The sequence below is a fragment of the Teleopsis dalmanni genome, chromosome 1 (genome assembly GCF_002237135.1).
Source record: "Teleopsis dalmanni isolate 2A chromosome 1, ASM223713v2, whole genome shotgun sequence".
Taxonomy (NCBI): domain Eukaryota; kingdom Metazoa; phylum Arthropoda; class Insecta; order Diptera; family Diopsidae; genus Teleopsis; species Teleopsis dalmanni.
The window spans coordinates 518421-536022 of record NC_051846.1 but is presented as its reverse complement, the minus strand read 5'-3'; the positions used below and the strand labels follow the sequence as shown (position 1 = coordinate 536022).

The window sequence follows — 17602 nt, the reverse complement described above, 5'->3', positions numbered from 1 at the left end:
TAATTAATAAAACTATTACAATGTATTAATTGTAAACAATACAATTAACATGTTTAAACTTGCACGATTACGTTAATTGTTAACATTAATTGCTAGCAATTAATTGCTAGTTAATTAATTGCTTACATTTTTTTAACTGAGAAATACAATTAATATATTTATCCTTACCCGATTTTCTATTTTTTTGATTTCAATTTCATGATTATAAGTTTAAGGTAAATAAGTCAATAAGTTAATTAACTGTAAACAATTACTGTAAACAATTAATGTATATATCTTTCTGTGACTTTGAATTTCTTGAATTCAATTTTATGTTTATAAATTTAAAAATATTGAAATTAAAATTTAACAATTAAAAGTAAAAATATTATTAATTAATTCAATTATTCTACAGCTGGTTTATGATTTCGTTCTAATATAAACATAACAAGTGAATTTGTTAATAAAACTTTCACAGCAAAGAAACAGAACTCCAGAAAAATGTGCGAACATAAAAAGTTAAGTATGGCTTTGGGTCAATTGTTTAAGGTACGCTGACTCTGAGCTTCAAATTTGGCAGAACACCAGTTCGATTCCTGGTACTTGCAATTTAAAAAAATTATTTACGAATAATTAAATACAAGAATTATTTCCAAGATCCCTGATGATGTGTATTTGACAGTACTTGAAACAGCTGTATGGTCAGCCAAAAATTAAATTAATTAAAATAATATAAAATGTATTTTTGTTGTTATAATTCACTACTGTTCGGAAAACCACTTTATAAAAATATCTTTTAAAATAATGCTACTATTATTAATATTCAATTATTAATATTAGTTAATATTAGTTCAGTTATTAATATTCAATAAAAATATTGCATAAGTACGTGACACATACGTGATATTAAACTCATATACGCAACCTGCAACAGGTGTCTTAACTATTTGTGTCATGACTACAACACAATTTATGATTTTATACAATAAGTGAATGTTGGCAACTCTATTTACGTGCATATTGCTTGTTTTTAGCTCGTGTGCCCCGCATTTCTGCTCATTCGATTGTGCCTCCAAGGGAGTTGTTACTTAACAATGCTTGGCATTTGTACGGTGGTGTCGATTCCAGTTGGTTTTTGTGGTAATTGCGTACGCACTTGCGAAATAAAAAGTCATTACTTGATCAATAAAAAACCTAAAAGAAAAAGGCTACAAATTAGAAAGTGTCGTGACTAGTTTTTCATAAGTAAAAAGCAACAACAAACATGGCAAACAAGCTACACAGTGGTATACATCATGCAACGCTGCGGTCGCTGCAAGAGTGCGGCTGTGAAATAACGCCACATAATCTTATGTATCCTTTATTTCTTATCAACCAAGATGATGCAGTGGAGCCTGTGGGCAGCATGCCTGGCATAATGCGTATGGGTCTGAATAAGTTACGTGCACACCTTACACCTTTAGTGGCAAAAGGTTTAGGCTCGGTTTTACTATTCGGTATTGTGGATTCAAGTATGAAAGATGATGTGGCCACACATGCGGATTCAGAAAAAAATCCTGTAATGCGTGCTGTGCCGCAACTCCGTCAATGGTTTCCAGATCTGCTTATAGCCTGTGATGTGTGTTTGTGTCCGTATAAGAAAGATGGACATTGCGGTATATTTGGTGAGGGCGGCATTGATAACAAACGGAGTATTGCACGCTTGGCTGAGGTGGCTGTGAATTATGGACGTGTAGGTGCACAAATTGTGGCACCATCTGATATGATGGACAATCGTATTGGTGCCATTAAACAGGCTCTGGTTGCTGCAAATTTAGAAAATCGTGTATCTTTACTCTCGTATGCAGCGAAGTTTGCGTCAAATTTTTATGGTCCATTTCGTGATGCAGCGCAGTCCAAACCAGCTTTTGGTGATAGGCGTTGTTATCAGCTGCCGAGTGGTTCTAAGGGCTTGGCAATGCGTGCAGTGCAACGTGATGTACAAGAAGGTGCTGATATGCTAATGGTTAAACCTGGTATGCCTTATTTGGATATACTGAGAGCAACAAAAGACACTTATCCGCACTATCCACTGTTTGTATATCAGGTGTCGGGTGAATATGCGATGCTTTACCATGCAGCACAAAATGGTGCTTTCGAACTTAAGTCTGTGCTAATGGAAACAATGAAAGGATTTAGGCGTGCTGGCGCTGATTGCATCATAACTTACTTCACACCGTTGCTATTGGAGATACTTGAGGACTTGAAGTGATACCGAAGTTATTTGCTCATCAATAGAAGTTTAAAGTCCAACTTTTTTTTTTTATGGAAACCTACATTTCATATTGATATGAGTTAATTTTGTTGAGCTGGTTTCTTTCTGGAAATTCAAAGGTTTTAATAATTCATTAATATTAAGTTTTGTTTTTATTTTATTTAATTATTTTTTGTTTTTGCAATAATATCTTTATACAATGAACGATTTTTTAAGTGACGGCAACTGGAATTTTTTATATATAGTTTTTTATTAGATATTTTACATTAAAAAATAGTTAATTTTAATTAAGTGCTTAGCTTTTGTTATTTCAAATTGAATATATGGTATTAAAATTTTCTTTTTAATCGTGTTGTAAATGTAATTATTATAATTGCAATAGAATATTTAATTATTTCTAAAAAAAGTGCAAAAGGTGTCTCCAGAACAAAACTACAACATGTAGTTCGACAATAATTTATTTAAAATATGTTTAACAGAATTTTGCAATACATTATGTCCCCAATTTGTTAGAAATATGCAAATAAATTAGTTAACACAGTGGACTAATAGGCCTAAGTGCATCCTTTGATTCGACGGCATAACCTAAATTTAATTAACATATAATAAAGTTATTTATAAATTATTTTTAAATAGTGTTTACCATAAATTCAATATAAAAGTTAGTTATTATTACAGTCATGTTACTCTTAAATCTATAAAGACTGAGATGAGTATCTGTTATTTGCTAGGAACCAGAGATCGACACTAGGTCGTCTCAAAAAGTTATGTAGCTCCACAGCGTTTTTTTTTTTAAAGCCAAATAATATTCTGGAATGTTTACCATTTCACTGCTAAAACCTAAGTAACTTAACCAGATCGCATAGCTAAGTGTAGCAAAACTTCACCTTTTTTTCAATACCTTTTTTTTCAATACTTCACCTACTCAATAAACAATATCAGAGAACAGTAATGAAGCATATTTCATAGCTTCTATTATTATTGTAGCTCGCAATTATCTATAAAGCAGATAATATGAAAGAAATCACAAAAAACTATACATGGGTTAGGATATGGAATATGTATTGGTAGTGGGCAAGGGGTTGGGATTATTTAGGAGTAAAAACGGATTGGGGGACTTTGTTACTTCTAGTACCAGGTATTTGATTTGTATATACTTCTTTCTTTCTTTACATTTATGTTCTCTAACAATGCATCTTATCATGCTCAAATAATTTTACCATAAAGCTTACTAGCTTTCGTAACTTCTAGTGACAGTTATTTTAATCCAACTATACACACTATTTAAAACACCTTTATGTGGTCTATTATTAAAAGATTTTGAGGTATATCATTTTATAATCCTATTACTTAACATTTTCTTTTGTATAAAAATATGGAATAAATGCTTATATTGTTAAAAATCTTTTCGCAACAAATAAGGAATATCAATTTTAAATTAATTATGTTATAACATTATATATATATTGGGACAGTGATGTCCACAACTTCTTAATACGCGGCTAAGACCATTAACAATCATTACCATAAGCTTAGTTCTTAAAAGGTTTAAGTTATATTTTTACCAAGTTTAATAACTAAATTTAATATTAGCACTCGTTCTTTGATGCTCATTTTTAATAATACTCTATAAATCTATAATCTATAAATGACCTTATAGATTATTACTATAGTTTCTTTAAGATTCTAACCAGAACGGCGGAGATACTGCATAATGGTTTTATTTGTTAAACTAGTAGTTAATAATTAAGTGAACTGCTTTTTGTAAAATATTTAACAACATATAATAAACGATAATAGATGTTAGTACCTATATTTGGACCCATCCCCTGTTCCAAATATGGCCAGGTTTCTGCGGCTGAATCCAACTTAACATTCAATTTCATTCCACCCAGCAAATCGTCTTCCCCACATTCTCTTCTCTCTCGCTCTCCCCCAACCATTGCCCTACCCATGTAATCGTCTTGTATATCCTTTCATATTATATGCTTATAGGTCCCAGCGGAATACAACAACAACAACAACATTGTGTCTATATAAAAGTTCTACAGTTAAATACTTCAATCATAGTCATATACATAAGACTTAGAGTTAGTTTTACAATTTTCAGTTAAGTTACTTACCCTTAATTATTTAATAATGAGTGCTACGTTGGCACCACAAATAATACACTTAAGTTTGAATTGTAAAATTGACGCTTAACAATATCTATCCGTTCCTTTAAGTATGTCTCGAGTTAAGTATATGGTAACTCCTCTTTGAAGCCATAGTTTGCGATATTATTTTTTAATGTTAACTAAAGATTATAACTTCTAATAGAGAATAAATTTTCATTAGAATAAATAAATAATTTCAGTAAATAAAAAAATGTAATATAAAGGTTTCATAATGTGACTTGGTTAATACTATATATAAAGTTAAAACTACTCTTATGTGTTATAAAATTAGTTTATATATAACATAATCAAAATTAAAGACAATAAAATTCAATCAATAGAACATTATTTAAAACTTTACAAACATATATGTATGTAAGCATATATAGACATTTCTAATAATAATGAAGTAATGTCTTCCATAATAGAACAAAGCTGTTTATATACCATCGAACAAACTAAACGTAATGAAAGACTGATAATTCTTTGAAATGAAAATAGTTTTCGCTTCGATTACAATTTCATGGTTACATAGTGCTCTAACGTAATACAACATAGAGTAGTGGCCGGCCGGCCTTCAAAACGTTATCAGTTTCATGTGCAAAATTCAATATCATCGTTTTTTCCCCAAATTGGTATATGATTTCCTGCAAGTCACAGTTCCTAATCTACATACAGATTTTCTACTTACCGAAAAAAAGTATAAAAATATTTTAAGCTTAGCAAAATGTTTATCACCATACGAATTTGGTATTCCCTACGTCATCGGTAGAATGTGGAATAGCTCATAAAAATTCTTTTTCTAAAATTTAATAAAAAAATCTGTTTAATTGTTAATATTGCTTTATTGTTTAGCACTTGTGTTAAATTTTTATTTTATTTATTATTAATTTTATATCAAAGATTATATATATTTTTTAAACGGCTAAAATGTACTTACTTGTATGTGAAATGGATGTAATAAATATTTTAACATATACGAATATTTAATTTTTGTTTTAATTCTGTAAATGTGTTAATGAGTTTTAACCTTGAGTTATTGACTTAAGTTGGGTTCAAAATTCTATGAAAAAAATTATGTATGCGCAGTTTTTGTACTCTGAGAATATTTAAGCAAGCACGATCGTTTGTTTTATGAAAGAAACTCAATGGCATTCATCAAAATATATAAATATATTTATTGAATTTTTACGAAATTGTTTAAACATTTTAATAAAACTCTGTTTTAACTTAAATTTAATTAAAATTTATCTATTTTATTTAAAAGTATATATAGATCAGTATATGAATAATCATTACTATAAACTTAGTTCTTTCAATTCTTAAAAGGTTTCAGTTAAATATTTACCAAGCTAAAATTGAGTTAAAGTAAATTGAAATTTTCTACGGATATTTTGCACTGCACTTATTTACCAATTTACCTCATAAAAGTGTGCGAGTTGCCGTAAATTGATGGTGAAATTTATTTATTTATTAAGGTCGTGTGCGAGTTAGGCTAAGTTGATGCTAAACCAAATGGGAGTTTTTTTGGGATTTTTTGCACTGCACACATTTAGCCATTTATCAACACGTATCGACACATCACTACATTATCGGCTCAACTTAGAATTTCCCTCATTTAGAACGCAACTTAGCCTAACTCGCACACGTCCTAAACATCTTATAAAATTATCACAATGGTAAGACCTAATTTACCTAATTTTTATCTAATTTACGCTACTCGAAATTCTGGTAAATACCAACATTCGCTGCCATACCAACATAATTTACTATTTCCCTCAATTTATCAAAATTCGCACATGGCCTTAATATTAATATTCGATCTTCGATGATTATTTCTGGTAATAGAAAGATACTGCCATATCGACTTATACCAGACTAAAATTAATTGTCTCCAGTAAAGCTAAATAATTTTTCTATGGAATAAGAAAATTTTTGATTTATTTGCTTAAATTGTATTTATATTTATTTAATGTGAAATCATATAACACTTACATCATCCAACTAGTCGTTTTACAATCTTTCGTTCTGTGCCCACAGCAAGGAACTCTGAATTCGTAGTTCATAATTCCAATACATATTGCAAATGATCAAACAGAAGTGTTCCTTTTTTAATACCTTAATACTTTTTTTGTTGATCCTCCTGGTTTAGCGTATGAATAACGTTTATCTGTGGTACCATAATATAGTTGCAGGGTTTCAGGTTCATTTCAACAGAAACTAAACTACTTACCTATCAATTGAATGATAGATCAGTTCAATTGATCTTTAAATTTAATAATATACTTTTAAAATGCTGTTTTAAGTTATTTTTATACAATATATTTCTTATAAACATAACTGAACCTCATAAGATACTTTTTAATTTTTTTTTAAAATGTCTTAACAACTTGATAAATCCTAATAATCCAAACAATAACTGTTCTGAAATTTGGAACTGTTATATGTTGCTTTATAACTTCTTAACTTCTTCGCTGCAACAATTCTGTATAACATAATAAATACATCAATTCAATATGAAGGTAATACACTCTATCGCACAACAAATACTCCTTCAAAAATTATATTTACTGTATAAATAAATAAGAAAATATACTTACCAATGTAACATATTGCAATCAATTTTATGTAGCATTGCAACCATATTGGTGCTGATAGATCACTACTTGTTAGGAAGATATACAATGGCACTTGATCTATCCTATAATTACCAGTCGTGGTTGTGGTTATACAGAGAAATAGGAAACTGTGTATTATCTTATGTATCAGTATCCATTTTAGGAACGTGAAAAATTACAAGTTTTTGACGCCTTTTTGTTACTAACTTTACAGAGCTTCTATTATTGAAGAGCAAACTTTATAGATTTCCTAATTTAGTTGTCAAAGTTCCCATTCTTTAATATTAGATAGATAGCAATGTTTATTTTATCGACTGGTCAGGTTAGTTCACTTTAACTTGAATGGAGGAGTTGTGCCCTTTTTAAATGTTATCCGTATTTTGACCACTTCGGTTTTTAATTAATACTTTTTTTTTTGTGATTCTGCTGATCTGTTGTCTGAATGTTTTTCTGTGGTACCGTAATGTGGTTGAAGTACCACTCCACTTAAAAATACCACTTAAAATATTCTTCCCATATTTACTTTATTTTTGTATAAAATGCTACATTATTGGACTGCAATAATATTACTGAATAATGGATAATATAACTGAATGGCCTTCAGTACTTCACTGTAACACTCAAAGTAATATGTTATTAAAACTGTTATATATATGTATAGGCAAATGAATATATATGCACAACGACTGACTGTAGAGGAAAGTATATTAACCTGTATTTCACAAATCAGTATAAAATTTCACTGCCAAAAATCGTCAGATGACTGCTAAAAGCCGCAAAAGTGGTAATTAATTAATACAAATTATTAAATTAAAAAAAATAATTTATTATTTAATTTCATTTGAAGTAATAAAATAGAATTCATAATTTTTTTTTAATTTCTAAATTTTATTTACGTACAATAAAAAAGTTAATTAAACAAATTGCATTTTAGTTTATATGGTACAATATTGTAAATATTTTTAATTTTTTAAGTAAATAAAAGTCTTTAATATATAAAAATTAGCTATAATATAATAATGGTGGAGACATGAGTTTCAACAAAAATTTCCTTACTTAATACTACGTTTGTGATACATTTTGTATAAGAAATATTTTTAAATAAAAAATTTAATTTATTTCCAACAGACTAATTCTATATTATATTAATATAATATTAATAATACTTAACATATACTGTAATGTACATTTACATATATTTATATTATCACAATAAAAACATTATTTTTAATTTAAATTATATTAACTATACAATAGAAGTGAACATAGTCTATGGAAAGTTTTCATAGAGTACACAGAATAAAATAATATAAATTAAAATCTTGACGACAGTAGAAATAATTCTTTTAAAAAATTAAATAAATTGATTAAATTAGAAGTAAAATAAAATGTTTAATTTTTAACTCCAAACGAATATCATTTTTTTAATTATAAAATTACAGTAACTTCTTATAATTTTTTTTTGATGTATTAATAATACTAATATTATATTATTAGTATTATTATAGAAATAATACCTTTAAATCTTCGATAAATAAATTTCTATTAAAGTTGGGTCAATTATATGCAAAATATTCTGTTATGCTTATTCAATAGCGCTTGATATTAAAATCAAATTTTTGTGTTATAAATATTATATATATTTATAATAGACTTTCAATATAAAAATGTAAAAGAATTTATAAAAACAAATATACTTTAAAACAATACAAAATAATAATAATAATTTTAATGACACGTACGCCATACATTATAAAAACGAAGATCTTATCTCTATGATCAAAAATAAGTCAGCAGTAAGTCAGAAGAAGAGAGACAGAGACTCAAGTTTTAATTATTAAAGAGATATAAACGCAATTAAGAACACATAATGTTCGAGTAATTATTAACACAAGAAATTCAAAAATGAGTGATAACGACATGAATATGATTAGTGACAATAAAAATATTGCCATGAATGATATAGAAGTGATAAGTGGCCATGAGGAGCAAGCGGTAGACTATGCTACTCTAGTTAAAACAGTGTTAAGCTTAGTACAACAAAACAAAGAAATGCTGAAGCTGATAAGTGAGCTCAGAATACAAAATGAGGAACTGTCTAAACGCAACGCGCAGCTCACAGATTTCATCACAAAAAAAAGCAGCCAAAAAAGCTGTTCTAATAGGAACATCAAATACGACGAGGCTAAACGGGTCAAAAGCGGGTTTCAAATCACCCCAACAACTACAGAAGACCATAGAATGTTAACCAAGTATCTGGAAGAAATAAAAGCGAAATTATATACTTACTTTCTTCCATCAGATAAGAATATTAACATAATCATAAGAGGTCTTAAAGGTATTGATCTGGAACACGTCAAAAAAAGACTTAACTAACAAAGGCTTCGCTATCCTGGAATGCCACTTCCGTAAAACTAGAGGTAACACAACACCAAAACTTATTAAAATTAGAATCCCAAAAGACCAAAAGAATATATATGACGTAACCTTCACATGTTACCTCAAAATAGGAATTGAAGCAGCAACCTTCCTATTCAATGTCATAATTGTCAAATGTTTGGACATGTCTCCACAATGGGCGTACACAGGTAGGGGCAGGGGGGATAGCGTTCGTTCCCACCTAGATTTCAAAATGTTATTATTGTTTTGAATAAAAATTTAATACTGTTTACAAGAAAAGTTTAAAATTTGTCTTTTTAATCTTTTACCAATTTACATACATATATATGACATACATATATTTCTTAAATAATAATCTTTCCACTTCATGCTTGCATATTTTTAAACTTCACAACCCTCTTCGAATTTTTTTATATATCTTAACATGTTGACTTGTACAGCTATCACTATTATTATTTTTAAACCAGTGATTTGGCAACTCTAATAAAATAAAGAATTCAAAGTTCTTTAGCGCGGGGTAATTTTTAAAATTTTTTAGTATAATAGTGATTAATTTGTGAGATCCGAAAATAAACTAACAGATAAAAGTGTCATCTACCACGGTGCTATCGAGTTCAGTGTTTGGAGGGATTAAAACATTAAATGTTGTTTTCGATATAAAAGTAAGACTTCGCCAGGCAAAAACTACAGTTTCGTGTAAAAATAAGCGTAAAGCATAAATATTCGCCTTTGTTATTATTTAAAACAAGCTTTCAATTTAGAACATGGTTTCAAAGTAATTATTAAACTATTAAAAACTGAACGAATTTCATAAAGAACAGTGTCTCAGAAAGGATTGGTGTCTTTACTTTACGTGATCTTGTTGTAAATTACCTAAAAGTAGGCTATAAATTAAATTTAAAAAAAAAATTATAATTAACAATAATTAATTTGATTTAATAAAACATCAAAGACAATCAATTATGCCAAAAATGAATCGCACACCACCGAACGTTCCAGCAGGTGTAAGTGTACCAACAGGCTGCGGTGCGAAAAGAATGTTAAAGGAAACATCGCCTGAACACCAGGAAAGTATGGTACTCAAAAATTCAGTGGGTAATATGCAGCTGTCAGATCTAATGGGTGTATTATCAAACCTATTAGATGATAAACTACAAAATGTGGCCACAAAAACAGATCTGAAAGACATACAAGCAAAGATGGGCAATATAAATCATAAAGTTGAAAATCTAGCTAAGGAGAATAGCGAACTCAAGAAGGAACTAGAGAAATTAAAGCGCGAGAGGGAACATGAGCAATTGGAAATAGACCGCCTTATAAGCCAAAGTGAAAGAAAAAATTTAATATTTAAAGGCTTAGAAAAAGCTAACAGTCCAAAAAAAGCAGTCGAACTGGTTTGTAATCATATATTAAAACTATCGGAGGTAAAAATCACGTCAGCAAGAATTATTTACACAAGAAATGAAAGAATAAGCGTAGTGGCAGAAATGTGTTCTGAAGACATGGCAACAGAAGTTTTTAAAAGTGTCAAAAATTTATCAGGACATAAAATAACAATAGAGAGGGACTTAGATAAGAAAAGACTAGAATGCAAGAAAGCCCTACTGCAGTTGAAAGCGGATATCCTGAACGTAGACCGTAAGTACAAAGTATATGTAAAAAAATGTGTAGTAAGAGATAAAATAGTGGGAGTAGTAAAGAAAGCCTCTGCATATAGTGTTCTAGCTGACGAAACTGCTGATATTTCTGGAAAAGAGCAGCTGTCATTTGGTGTTCGATTTTGTGATAAACAGGGAATTGTCCACGAGGATTTTCTAGGGTACACTGAACTAAGTGATATGGATTCCAAAACAATTGCAGGAGCTATTGATAGTTTTTTAAAAGAACAGGATCTTGATTACAACAAATGCGTAGGCCAAGGATATGATGGTTGCTCCACCATTGCGGAAAAGGTTAACGGCATTCAAAAAATATAAAGAAATATATAATAGTTTGTCATTTTTACTATTCTCTTGAGAAATTTTCATTCTATCGTTGTAACTATATTGTTGTCACATGGACACAATTATAAAAAATTTGGGAGAATACAGGCAATTAAATTCGAACTGTATTCCTACACTATCAGTTCCCCAAATACTAAAAAGAATCTACGAAGTGAAACAAGGATACAACCAACTTATTAGAGACTTTGGAGACAAGATGTCTAACTTGTTGGCTAATTTCAATACAGCAAGTCTAATAAAAAAAAAAGTTAATAAAAGTTCTTTGGAAGGGAAATTAATAATGAGATACAACGAAGAACATGCATTTCTAGCACACAAAAAGGGCTTAAATGCACAGTACTCACAGTACAAGCTGCTTAACTCAAATCATTTGAAGAAGCTAGGACGTTTGCTGAAAACTTAATTCTACCAGAAAACAAGCAACAAGTCCTATATACACAACAACACCGTAGTCATTATACTCAACGACGTTCACAGCATGATGAAAGACCCCAATATCGGGTAAATAATAGGTCATACGGTAACAGACGCAGGCTCAAACAACCGAAGATACAACAATATCTATAGAAATAATAATAATGGTTACATTCGTAATCAACGGTGGTCATCATACAGACCACAACATGACGGTCAATAATGGACAGAGGAATACAAATATAAATTTTAGACGAATAAATGTGGCAGCCATGCAGGAAAACTGCACGCGATCGGAGGGAAACATGGAGAATTCCCCTCTGGTATAAATAAAAAGAAAATCTATACCCATACTACAGGAAGATACTCTAACATTCGTACCATTATTAATTAAACTAAATCAATAAAATTAATTAATCACTCGTCATTTTCCTAGTGGATATACTCCACCATTATTATTGAGTCAATGTGTCAACTCTCACCGACTCGTACTCAATTCAATAACATCACCTTAATATCGTTTTGATCCTATCGTTTGGTCCTAAAACGATAAATAAGTCTATCCTAATGTAACACACTAGTGTGAAAGAAGACTTATATTTTACTTACTTTACTTACTTATTTTACTTTACTTATACTTATATTCTAAAGGTATTCAGTTTAGTTATCTTAAATAATGAATACAAATATAATGATAACTAAACTTAGATAATCCTAAGTAAATAATTAAAATTTATGTGTGTCTATTATCGCGATTTGCTGTACCAAATCGTTGTTATAAAAGGACGAACAAAACTAGATTTAAATTAGTCTTAAGATTCAAGTGAAGAATAAAGGTTCACAACTTAAGTTGTGTAATTTTCTAATCATTAAATTTTGTGTTAAACATTAACTAAATACAAAATATAACTCGTGTGCCACGGCACTATTAGCTCACGACGATGGACGACAAAAACAAAAAAGGACGACAAAAGAAAAATCAAAGGACTCAAAGGATTCTAACAACATCAGTCGTTTTAACGACTACCTACTAAAGAGAAAAAAATAAAAACATCATCTCAAATAGAAACCCAGAGAGGCAGCAATCTTCCTATTCAATGTCATAATTGTCAATAGTTTGGACATGTCTCCACCAACTGTAGGATGAATTCTAGATGTGTAAAATGCGATGGAAATCACCACTACAGCAATGCACAAAAAGATATTGACCCGGTTTGCACAAATTGCAAAGGAGAAGTTATTTCTCAATATCTAAAAGGCTCCGAAATACATTTCGAGTCAGTTTATCTCAAAAAAAACTACTGTTGTTAAAAAAAAAATTATAAGAATAACATTTAAAATTACTAGAAACACTATTTATTATACTAAACTGCCAAATAAGTTCGCAAAAGACTATCCAATCTGAATAGTCATTAAAGGAAAGACTAATTGACAGATTCCACAAGTATTTTACACTGTCAAATGAAGCAGCAGAGGCGATTGTAGCGTCTATTCTCCATCATTCGTGCAAGTTTTTCTGGCTTGACTCTTTGAAAGATTTGACTTCGCGATCCTGAGATCAGATTCTTAAAATGGTTGTGGAGTACATCGTAGAAGCAAATTCTGGCGAGCAAGAAAACAGCGAGAATATCGAATTCCAAAACATCGCCTGCAATTCGTTTTTCAATTTCGCCAACCAGAGCACAAATTCCATACACAATTAAAAACATAATTAAATACTGTTTTTTAAAATCTTTCCATGAGCCATTCACTTCCCGATGTGAAAGCGAATTGCACCGCTTTTTTGAAGATGCAGCATTTAACAACATTACCAGCATAAAGCAACTCCATTTAATCAAAAACGCGTTTAGAAAAGCAAATACGCCACCGATGTCTTCAGCACCTGTGGAGCGATTATTTTCTTTTGCTGGCATCGTTAATACACCCAGACGACATGCGATTTCAGATAAGCATTTTCAAATGCTAACGGTCATGAAAGCAAACATAAATTTATACTAATTTAAAAAATAATGTAAATGAAAATGTAATTATTTTTATATTAAGTTAAATTTTTTCAAAGATCTTTTTTAGAAAGTTAAAATTAATTATAAGAAATTATTAATTTTTTTCTAACATGAATATAATAAAAATCTAGGTGTCACTTTTGACAAACGGCTGAATTGGTATAAACATATGAAATGCAAAGGTTATAGCTGCTCTAAAATTCTACATTTTCGAAAGCCGCTGTTACTATATACTCAAACAATTAGGCCAGCACTACTGTACGAATGTGTTACATACAGCATAGCCTGAAATACTCCCATAAAACAATTACAGATAGCATAAAACCTGACTATAAGAAGACTATTTAAGATTCCATGGTATATTAGAACAACAGATATACACAGAGATCTAATGATCGGCTCAGTGGAAACATATATCAGGGACAAAGATTATCACAAAGATTGATACGCTGCCCAATCCCGCCCTAACAAACCTCAAGTCCACCTCAGGACCCACAGGAAGATATGTTGACCATAGTTAAAACCTAGTGTGGGGGACGGATAAGCCCCCCAGCCACAAAAGAGTAAAAGTGCGCAATTGCACTAACTCAAGAAACTACAAGAACAACAAGTATAGTATAATAAAAATAATATAATGAAAAATGTTTGAATTCAGATATATGTATTTTGTTTTCTTTCTGATAAAACTACATTATATTATTTTTATAGTATAACAAATAAATGAATTTAAATTGATAAATTAAGAAATTAAACATTATAATCGTATTTCTATTTTTGCCAAAAACAACTTTGAACTATGAACGAACGATCGCATCTAGTCTGGGCAGCCATGATTTATATGAGAATATCATCCAAGCCATTGAAGAACCACAAACGTTCTTCAAACGATCACCCATAATAAAAAACCGACCTATACATTGAAAAGATTTCGAGTATGACTATTGTTGTATTTGTCTGCCCGCAAGGAGTGCTGGGATCATTTGCAATAAAAGCCTTTGTCCGCTAAAAACATATGCATAAGTACGCATGTTGTCAATACTGCGAACATAAGGAATACGATAACAACAGTTAAAGACATAATTAATTTCTTTCGAGAGTCTAGTACACGAAGACATCATGTGCCAAACATTCCTCTTTTTTTTGATATTCGATGGTCACAAAAATACAGGAGCATTCGAGTTTTCAAAATGCATTTCGTGGAAATTATTAAAGCGTTAGAAAAATTAGAGGTTGAGAGCAATGCAAGCACTAGAAAAACAGCTTTTCAACTGCAGACAACAGCTACTAAGTCTACGTTTATCATTGGCGTACTATTAATAGCGAAATATTCAGCTCTGCTGGAGCCAACAGTGAACTTTGTAATCATCTTCAATAAACGTTATGCAATGCTCTCAACATATACAAAATATCATTGAACTAGTGCAGCAAAATCGAAGTAATATTGATGCAATTGTAGGAAAAATTTTAACTGAAGCGAACGAAATTGCTGAACTAATGTTGAACTAATGCCTCTTAGGATATGCAGCCGCCAAACATTAAGAGCCAATCCACCCGCGAAGACTGTAATGGTATTTCTATGGTTGACCTTACTCAATGTTAAGGCCGCCTTTGATGACTGTTGCATTCATATTCTTCAAAACACTTCTCTTCCAATTTAAAACAGCTAACCGTTGCATTTTGTAATTTATAGCATGAGTCAGAAAATGATACTTCTGACATAAATAATTTGCCGCTTAAAATTCGGTTAAGAGCTCAAGTGGTGTCAAATATATTGAGACCACACAAATCGGAACACATGTGAATGTGAGACACATGACAAACAAATGCACAGTAAGTACTTACTATGCATTTCTTGTCTTAGGTAATGAGTCGTTTATAAATAGGAAGTATATAAAACTTATAATTGTAAAGTATATAGAATTAGCCAATTAGAATTGATAGAACATTGTTAGATTTAGATAACCATTGTTAGAATAAGATAAGTATATTATTTGAGAAACATGAAGAAACTATTGTGATACTTAGAATAAGACCCAGAAGTCAGTCTGACGCAGAACGTGATCTAAGATAGATCAAAAGAAAGTAAAATCAATATACGATATAATAAAAATAAATATAGAGAATCATACTCTAATAAAAAAGGACAATTAACGTGTTTTCTTTTACGAATACAAATCAAATCCCATCACACGACAATAGATCAATATTATAAGATTTCCCTTATAATACCTTATTTAGACTCGCTGCACACATCGCTTAGTATTCGATTTAGTAAAGAAAATTCTAAAGCATTTTTTTTGTCCTATCTTCATCCATATCACATGTTGCAATTATCTGATGAAGAACTGCTAGAAAAAATTAAAACAGTGCAAGCATTTTACGATATTGAAGGACTTGAGGAAGAGAGTCAAATATGGTACATCACATGGAAAAAAAAATTAAAATCTGCTGAAGAGTTGAAACAAATTTGCATAGAAGAATTAATTAGTGAAGCACAGATTCTATTTCCTGCGACAAAAAAAGCATGCACGGTGGAACGATCATTTAGTACTTTAAGGCGTGTAAAAACTTGGGTACGATCTACTATGAGCGAAAATCGATTAAATGGTAAAATAAACTTTAATAATTAGTGTTTAATAAATAGCATACTTTGTTTACTTATATTTATTATACAGGATTATGCTTGCTGAGTGTTCATAGAAAATTTGTGGACGAAAACCAAAATGAAATTGTTGAGGAAATAAGTGACCGGTTTGCAGAAGATCCCCGCAGACTTTTGTTTAAATAATTTTTCTTTGAAACATTTTCGAATTTATTTATTTTATCTTGTCCTTCACTGAGAGGCTAGCCATATATAGGCAAACCATAAAACTTGTTACACATAAGTTTTAACACGTTCATGTACAAAATGTAAATAAAATTGCATAAATAAAAACGACTTTTTTGTGGATAAAATCTAATTTTCAAAATATCAATGAACTAGGGGTGAAATATACTAGCTAATATAAGCCAAAAATAAAAAGAAAAAAGTACTAAAGAGGGGTGCCTTAGCACACTTTAAAATATATAATAATATCATATCAGTATATCAGCGACCCCTCCCCCCTAATTTCGGCCCTGGAAACGCGCATGGTCTCTATCAACTGGCTATATGTGTAAAATGCGATTGAAATCACCACTACAGCAAATGCACATAAAATGGATCACCCATTATAAATTATGTTCAAAGTTTATAATTTTATAACTTGAGAAGGAGCTTTGATTATTGAGAGTAACTCAAATTATGTGCTTGTTAAACTTTCTTAAAGTTTTTGTAAAATTTAAATGATCAGTTTAAATGATCAAATTTAATTTAGTCTACTAAAAAATGCAGATGAATTGAGTAGTACAATCACACCGGAATGCGCAGGTAACATACCTGGAGCTTCTTTTTCAAACTTAGGTTGGCTATGATATGTTCAAGATATATGTAAAATGCAAGAAAGCTTTTTTGGATGTTTAAATAAAGTAAAAATAAAATTAAAAAATAAAATTAATAATTAGAATAACACATCTTTCAATGCTAGTTTTATGATTAATATATAGATAGATTTTTCAAACTTATTTCATTTTCAAATGGCATTAATATGATGACTGAAGAGTGTGGCTTCTAATTATTTGTTTTTTATATTTAACAAACTTACATTAGATTACCATTTCAAAGGTTTAAATATTAAATTCAATATAACAAACTCACATTTTTACTACAGACTTGACAGATATAGACTTACAAAAA

At 30.1% G+C, this 17602-nt stretch overlaps 1 protein-coding gene across 1 annotated transcript; it reads left to right on the top strand.

Moving 5' to 3' along the window:
- Positions 1-996: 996 nt before the first annotated feature.
- On the top strand, positions 997-2432 carry LOC119668473 (delta-aminolevulinic acid dehydratase-like). Its single transcript, XM_038077984.1, has one exon. It carries the CDS (start codon positions 1244-1246, stop codon positions 2228-2230), a length of 987 nt encoding a protein of 328 aa, XP_037933912.1. The 5' UTR covers positions 997-1243; the 3' UTR covers positions 2231-2432.
- Positions 2433-17602: the final 15170 nt, after the last annotated feature.